The following is a 7,966-nucleotide window of genomic DNA, read 5'->3' as shown; positions in this document are numbered from 1 at the left end:
GTGCCTGGCTGTTTTTAGAGATGGGGTCTTGCTCTCGCTCAGGCAGGTCTCAAACTCCTGAGCTCAAGCAAGCCACCCGGCTCAGCCTCCCAGAGTTACAGGATTACAGCTGGGTGCAACTGCGCCTGGCCTAACAACAGTTTTTATATTTAATTTAGTGTTTCACAGTGGTTTCCATTTTTTTCTCACTTCTTTAATACTTGTTACTTTTCTTATGATCTTATCAAAAGTAGTTTTGGCAGCAGTAACTAAGAATTTCATTGTGGTGGAAAGATAATGCCATGTTCTTGGTGGCAGAGGGAGGAAGGAACCAGTTTCAAATCTGAAACCAGAAATCAGGAGAGTAGGAGGTGGGACTTCAGCCCATTGTTCATTAGCTTTGGGATCATGTGTAAACTAATGACTTTCTTCTGATTCATGAGAATGATACTACTTGTTTGTGGCATATGGTTGCTGTGAAGGTCATGAAGCTTCGTTTGGGAGGCACTTTATGACTCTGAGGTGACTCATGTATGTAGTCACAATTATGAGGATTATCAGGATGGGCATATTGGGAACGACTGCTATTAGGATTTGCTCCTATGAAACAGCCATCCGAGTAGCTGCCTTCATAGATCCTTTTTCTGCCAGTTATTCTGATAGAAAACACCCAAGCATTTATGGCAAATATGATTGAATAAAAGTGATTTTGAAAAAGGGCAATTTTTCTTTATTTCTCAGATGATGCTTTAATGGGTGCTCTTAAATTCACTGCAGGTATCAACTCAATCGTGGCCATCGCATCGTACACTGGATATAATCAAGAGGACTCTGTCATCATGAATCGTTCTGCTGTAGACCGAGGGTTTTTCAGGTTAGCTTTTTATAAAATTTGTTAAAACACAGATACAGTGGAAATATTTGTTTTTTAATCAAAATAAGTTCTTTAAAAATAGATTGAACTATGCCTGTTCTACAAAGCAGAAGGCTTGGTTGATGGTCAGCTGAAGACATTACTTATCCTGTATATCTCAGGATTTTCACATGCTGCTATTTTGAGTCTTCTTAAAAGCAAATACACTTTGCAGTTAGGTAATATAGAAATGCCTGAAGAAGAAATAGAAATATACCTATCTTAGAACCTATAAATAACTACTGTTAAAATCGTGTGTTTTCTTTTTACTCTTTTTTTCTATTATGCTTCAATTCAGTTGTTTTATTGACAGATTGATCTCATCCATGACATATGAAGATTATTTAAAAAAAGAAAACAACTAGGAATTTAGAGGAGGGGATGGGTTTTTGTTTTTCTATGTAGTTTCAAAGGATTGCACTAGGACCAGAGGGTGGACATTGTAGTTTAATGTAAAAACTTCACAACTGGAAATATTCCAGTTACATAAATCCAGAATAGCCTTTTCTCAGGGTTAGATGGAGGGGACTCTTCTTGTACGGGGTAGGAGGCTGGACTCAATGACCTTGGGTTCTTCTTATTCTCATATACAATTCCAGCTGGTTAAGGCTATGAGTCAAATACTACACGAATAGTCCATGTGATTACATTTGGGATTTAGCTTTGATCCTTAATCAAAGTTACTTGTGTCCCAGATTCATGGTTGGAATTGTCTCCCAAATATCAATTAAGTAAAAGATTATTTGTATATCCTAACCCTCTTTTAAAAAAGAAAATAAAAGTTACCTTTAGAACTGTGTGTTTTTAGGTCTGTTTTCTATCGCTCGTACAAAGAACAGGAGTCTAAAAAAGGCTTTGATCAAGAAGAAGTTTTTGAGAAACCTACTCGTGAAACATGCCAGGGTGAGTGACACTGATATTTAAATTTCATAATTCACAGTTAACTCCTTGTGGTTTGCCTACGTAATTTTGCTGGATTGTGTCCCTTGGCCCCCCTCTCGTTTTTTTCACAATGAACAAGTATATTTTCATGTCACTCTTAGAGCTCACATTTAGGAAAGTATGTGTATTTGCAGAAAGTCTTTGTACCTGGGAGTGGGCTTTCTGTAGCCTCCCCTCCTTGGAGCTTCTGCATTGAAGAGGAGATTTAGGAAATAAGGGAGGTCTCGTAATTTCATGAGCCACACCTCACAATCCATTGTCACTGTGCTGTGCTCGTGTTCATCTGTCAGATTATGCTTTTCTATGGGAACTCTCCCTTTGCCCCCAAACCGTGGGGTGTTCATAGTATTTTTTCAGCCACAATATTTGTAACCATTTGAAAAATAAATAATGAGAGGATATTAGCGATTTATTATTTCTTCTAGAAAATGCAACTTAACTTTTCTAGTTATTACTTATTTTCATAGACATTTTACAACTACTTGTACAATGGGCTGGATGGAATGTCCAGGGAAATGGAGTATCTTTGCTATAATTTTGGCTCCTAATAGCATTGCATGAAGTGTGTTTTAGGTGTCTGCTTGTTATCCTGTTTCCTTTGGGTGGTTCTAGGTAGTAGTGAATTGATGTCCAGTGGAGTTAAGGTTGCACAAAATGAAATTCACAATTTCTGTGGGAGCTGTGTGCAGAGGGCGTAGATACTCTTTCTGATGTAGTATAGAGATTAGAAGACTTCAACACACTTATCCAAAGTCACTCAGCAACTGGGTGCGGTGGCTCATTCCTATAATCCCAGCACTCTGGAGGGCCAAGGTGGGTGGATTGCTTGAGCTTAGAAGTTTGAGACCAGCCTGAAGAAGAGTTTCTACTAAAAATAGAAAAATTAACTGGCTGTTGTGGTGAGTGCCTGTAGTCCCAGCTATTTGGGAGGCTGAGGCAGGAGGATTGCTAGGGCCCAAGTGTTTGATCCATAACCTGGATCAGGTTATGGCTGTGAGCTAAGACACCATGGCACTCTACCCAGGGCTACAGAGTTAGACTCTGTCTCCCAAAAAAAAGAATCACTCAGCAAATGTCTGTCGTGGGAGAATCTACTTTTCCACTGCTCAGTCCAGGGTTCTTTTTCCTTCATAGACTTTTTTTAGACTGTGGTATTATGGAGTTCAGAATAGTTTGTAATATTTAGAAAAAGGGCACTGGATTATTAGTTAACATTCATGTTGTTAGAGATTTCTGTAACTTCTAATTTGGAGTTGACTCATGTACACGATTTTTAATCTTTGTTGGGGAATTATGTGACATTTTAAATGCTTTTCTATGTGGAATTTCAGAAAATGCTCTCTCTTGACAGGCATGAGGCATGCCATTTATGACAAGCTGGATGATGATGGTTTGATAGCTCCAGGGGTTCGTGTATCAGGGGATGATGTTATTATAGGCAAGACAGTCACCTTGCCTGAAAATGAAGATGAACTGGAGAGCACCAACAGACGCTATACCAAGAGAGACTGTAGCACCTTCCTCCGAACTAGCGAGACGGGTATTGTGGATCAGGTTATGGTAACGCTCAACCAGGAAGGATATAAATTTTGTAAAATAAGGGTGAGTGCAGCTTTGTCTCTATGGCTAGTTTTAGGAAGTAAACCACATCGGTTTAACTAATCTATTTGTGTATGAATTCAGGTACGCTCTGTTAGAATCCCACAGATTGGAGATAAATTTGCTAGTCGACACGGTCAGAAGGGTACTTGTGGTATTCAGTACAGACAAGAGGTAGGTATCTCATCTCTGTCTCCCCAGCCCCAAATTAGCTTTAACTTAGAGCCCAAAGATGGTAAAGGATTGACTTTTTAATTGGAGTGTTGAGTAAATGTAGAAACATGCCCTGTTGAACATAATTTAGGACATAAAAAATGCAGTTGGTGGGGGGAGTATCCGTTCTTTTGTTACAGCTAAAAGTAAAATATTTAAGTATTGTTAAATCTCTTCAATATTTTCTTTACAGGATATGCCTTTCACCTGTGAAGGTATCACCCCTGATATCATCATAAATCCTCACGCCATCCCCTCTCGTATGACGATTGGTCACTTGATTGAATGTCTTCAAGGGAAGGTAAGAGATTTTCTTTAAAAATATACATTTCCTCCCTGGCTATGAAGTTTAAACAAGAAGGAAAGAAAAAGAAAAAAGTAAATAGAAATACAGGTTCCAAATTGATGTTTCCTCCAGCCTGATTGGTGATTGCTCTCATATTTGAGCCAGAATGCCTTGTTATAAGCTAGTGTGGTGCTTATTTTCCTGCTTTTGTAAGATATATTACATCCAGTCTCTAGATAGATATATGGTTGTCTCTTTTACTGTTTTCCTTCTGTACGTGGCGTTGACCTTGGTGGTGAGCTCAGTGTGAGTTTAGTAATTTTACGGCTACGTTGTCAGCTATGCACATTGTCAGCTATGCACGCGTCTTTCAGTGGATGTTTTCTGTTTTTAAATTGTGACAAGGTAGAGGCTGTAGCTAGGGTTTAGGGCATAAAATGTTACTTTCTTTGAACCATCAGAAACATTTGGAGTCTTACTTTTTTGTACCTGATCCCATGGATAAATTTCTATTTCTTTGCTCGTAAGTTTTTCTTTTTTCTGCAGATTAATTGGTTATATTTTGTGTAAGGTGATAAAGTGAACCGTAACATACACCTTCCCATAACATAGATTTAAAGTTCAAAACCTTCCGTTTAGAGAATGGATTTTTTCTCAGATGTATTTTTATTGATAAATGACTTTTAAGGGGAGACAGAATGAAGCAGCATTTTTAAAGATTTTTTTTTTTAAGGTATCTGCTAATAAGGGTGAAATTGGTGATGCCACCCCATTCAATGATGCTGTCAATGTACAGAAGATTTCTAACCTTTTATCTGATTATGGTTACCATCTCAGAGGAAATGAGGTATATTTGCTTTTACAGTAGAAATTTGTGACATGTATTATTTCTTGTATGTGTGTAGTTTTATTCCTAAAAATAGAAAACCTTTTGTTGACGGGTAATAGCTACATCTGGTCTGTGTACATACCTTAAATGTATATAGTTTGATGAATTTTCCCAAATTGAGGTCACTGGTGTGACTGGCACCAAGATCTGGGAATGAAACTTACCAAAACCCTTTTATGTCTAGAAGCTCCTCCCATCCGCTGCCTTCCTGCTCCCACCCCAAGCTAACTACTCTCTTGGCTGATAACCTTATAGCTTAGTTTTGTCTGTTTTGTTTTATATTTTAGGCCTATGCTTCATAGTCTGTGTCTTTTTAGGTCCTGTACAATGGCTTCACTGGGCGAAAAATCACTTCCCAGATTTTTATTGGCCCCACTTATTACCAGCGTTTGAAGCATATGGTAGATGACAAGATTCATTCTCGTGCTAGAGGACCTATTCAGATCCTGAACAGACAGCCCATGGAGGGTAGATCTCGGTAAGAGAGCAGGACCGTTGTCATTGTTCTTACTCAGCCTTTGGTGTGGAAATTGTCGTAGAGGGAGGATGATGTCCGTGTGCCTGTCCCTCATCCATGAGAAGCTGCTTTAGTTGACTTCATTATTCACTTTTGAGTATAAAGTTCTGGAAAGTTAAGTAAGAGCACGATGAGCCTCTACTCTGTACTGGATGGTATGTTAGGGGAATCACCTGCTGTACTTGAGAATCTAATGTACCTGCGCCATTTGGGGACCTTCTAGTGCACTAGTGTAGTTGGTGGATTCTTCCCTCCCCACCAGAAGAGAGAGTGAGGGTATAAAAAGTAGAGCCTAGTTCTCCTGTACTAAAATCGTTCTAAGCCTTCGTCATTAGTCCAGGTGGTGTTTACAATAAAAAATAAGTGCAAAGCAATCTGTTGTTTTTCCGTTACCAGTGATGGTGGCTTGCGTTTTGGAGAAATGGAACGAGACTGTCAGATTGCCCACGGAGCAGCCCAGTTTCTGAGGGAAAGGTTGTTTGAGGCGTCAGATCCCTATCAGGTTCATGTTTGCAATCTGTGTGGAATAATGGCGATTGCCAACACCAGGACCCACACATACGAGTGCAGGGGCTGCCGCAATAAAACCCAGGTGTGTATGGACTTTATTCCCAGTCGGGGGGGCTTGTTGAGCATGTAACAGTGTCAGTCTAGTTTTCCAGGCAGAGTTTGTGTGGTAGGACAGGTGAGCACTGTCACAGTTTTGATAGCATGCCTCTGTACGGCTTGTAGTTTTAACGGAGGAAAAAGGTAGTTTGAGTGTTCTAAAAACTAGTTTTAAGTTTAGTGTGGTAATTTCTCTAAGCTGTTCAGTTTTTGGAAATAATAAAGACTTATACAAGGAATCGTAAACAAGTTTTTATTAAATGTTTTAACTGAGGGTGACTGTGTCTGGCAGAAAGGGTAAAGCCCCAAAGCTTGTTAGGGACAGAGCCGCCGTGAGCCAAGGGAACAGGAAGAGTGTCCCGGTGCGTGTGTTTGTCATCCGCAGTAGGTATCTTTTCTCTTTTTCTGGGGTTCCTTTGAAACAGTTCTGAATCACTGTCTGTTTTTTCCTTTTCAGATTTCTTTGGTGCGAATGCCTTACGCGTGCAAACTGCTGTTTCAGGAGCTCATGTCTATGAGCATTGCCCCGCGCATGATGAGTGTTTAGCTGTTTCAGAAGTGAGACTCTTGTAAATAACTTTGTGTCTTGTTTCTGTGATGGCTTTTTCAAGAGTGACAAATATGTACGACATTGCAATAAAAAGCATTTTATTTGTTTTGTTTAATGACACGCATGCTTTTCTTCATAAATTGACAATAAATTTTTGTAGATAGTCTTCATGTGGTTTTTTGTTTTTGTTTTTGTTTTTTTGAGACAGAGTCTCACTCAGTTGCCCTTGATAGAGTGTCGTGGCACAATAACCTCAAACTCCTGGGCTCTTACCTCAGCCTCCCAAGTAGCTGGGACTGCAGGCGCCCGCCATGACGCCTGGCTATTTTTAGAGTTGTGGTCTTGCCCTTGCTCAGGCTGGTTTTGAACTTCTGAGCTCCAGCAATCCACTCGCTTTGGCCTCCCAGAGTGCTAGGACTACAGGCAGGAGCCACAGCACCCGGCCTGAGTCTTCATGTGATTTTTTATTTTGTGTTTCTCTGTGTAAAACCAGTGAGTAATAAAGTGTTAGTAGTTGGAGTTAAAGAAACTTATTAGGCAAGAACAGGGGCTGTAGTGATCCAGGACTACTGGCAGCTGTGCAGCCTGATACGTTCTGCACGTTTATAGCTCAGCATCTTCACCTGTTTAAAAACAAAGAAAAAGATAAAAATTAGAAACATACAGGGACATGGTTGACTTTCTAATTGTCAAGTAGATGAAGGAAATGAAGATGCCAAAATGATAAAGGATGTACGAGTAACTGTACAGATGATAAGCTAGAGTGCTCTGTGCAATTTGAACTGTACGTGTGTGATTTTACCGTGGAAGGCAGTTTTGTTGTATTGGTTGGTGCATAAAAAGTAAACCGTATTATAGAACCGGAAGAGCATACTTCACAAGTGACCAAGCTGAGATCCAGAGATGCTTAAGAAACTTTCCTTTGTGGCCCAGCTCTCGTTCAGAATTTATTTTGTGACAGAGTCTCACTCTGTCACCCTGGGTAGAGGGCTGTGGTATCTTCATAGCTCACAGCAACCTCAAACTCTTAGGCTTAAGCGATTCTCCTGCCCCAGCCTCCTGAGGGACTGGAACTACACACGCCCATCATGATGACACCCAGCTAGTTTTTTTTCTATTTTTAGTAGAGATGGGATCTCGCTCTTGCTCAGGCTGGTCTGGAACTTGTGAGCTGAAGCATCCGCCTGCCTTGGCCTTCTCATTCAGAATTTAAAGTGGAAGAATGATTAGTGGCAGAGCTGTGACTCAAACAGGACTTGACCTTGGCTACTGCTCTGTTTTCACAGAGCATATCATTCTGCATCTTGGCTGAAGAGAATCTGACCAAACACATATTTCCCTTCCATGCTGAGTGATCTGCACAGTGGAGAGGTTTGACAAACGCTGACAGTAAATTTTGTTCTTATTTTTGGTGTAAGGATAAGCCAATTCAGCCGTCAGTCTAATGGAACTGTATAAATGTGAAGTGGCAC

The 7,966-nt window shown here is 40.2% G+C and overlaps 2 protein-coding genes across 2 annotated transcripts in view; one reads left to right on the top strand and one right to left on the bottom strand.

Annotated features, from left to right (window-relative positions):
• POLR2B (RNA polymerase II subunit B) overlaps positions 1-6,662 on the top strand; it is a 34,724-nt gene extending 28,062 nt beyond the window's left edge. Inside the window, exons 17-25 of the mRNA XM_012810362.2 lie at positions 757-853; positions 1,701-1,795; positions 3,186-3,436; positions 3,518-3,607; positions 3,840-3,947; positions 4,666-4,779; positions 5,139-5,299; positions 5,735-5,930; positions 6,402-6,662. Of these exons, the coding sequence (XP_012665816.2) occupies positions 757-853; positions 1,701-1,795; positions 3,186-3,436; positions 3,518-3,607; positions 3,840-3,947; positions 4,666-4,779; positions 5,139-5,299; positions 5,735-5,930; positions 6,402-6,491 (1,202 nt within the window). The 3' untranslated portion in view covers positions 6,492-6,662. The remainder of the gene's footprint in view (positions 1-756; positions 854-1,700; positions 1,796-3,185; positions 3,437-3,517; positions 3,608-3,839; positions 3,948-4,665; positions 4,780-5,138; positions 5,300-5,734; positions 5,931-6,401) is intronic.
• A 279-nt stretch (positions 6,663-6,941) lies between these two features.
• Positions 6,942-7,966, bottom strand: part of IGFBP7 (insulin like growth factor binding protein 7) — a 72,099-nt gene continuing 71,074 nt past the window's right edge. The window contains exon 5 of the mRNA XM_003798190.2: positions 6,942-7,117. Coding sequence (XP_003798238.1) covers positions 7,098-7,117 — 20 coding nt within the window. The 3' untranslated portion in view covers positions 6,942-7,097. The remainder of the gene's footprint in view (positions 7,118-7,966) is intronic.

Source organism: Otolemur garnettii, unplaced genomic scaffold, assembly GCF_000181295.1.
Source record: "Otolemur garnettii isolate 467f Iridium unplaced genomic scaffold, OtoGar3 scaffold00130, whole genome shotgun sequence".
NCBI lineage: Eukaryota > Metazoa > Chordata > Mammalia > Primates > Galagidae > Otolemur > Otolemur garnettii.
Note: the sequence above shows the minus strand (reverse complement) of the source record. Positions and strands in the feature narration are given on the sequence as shown.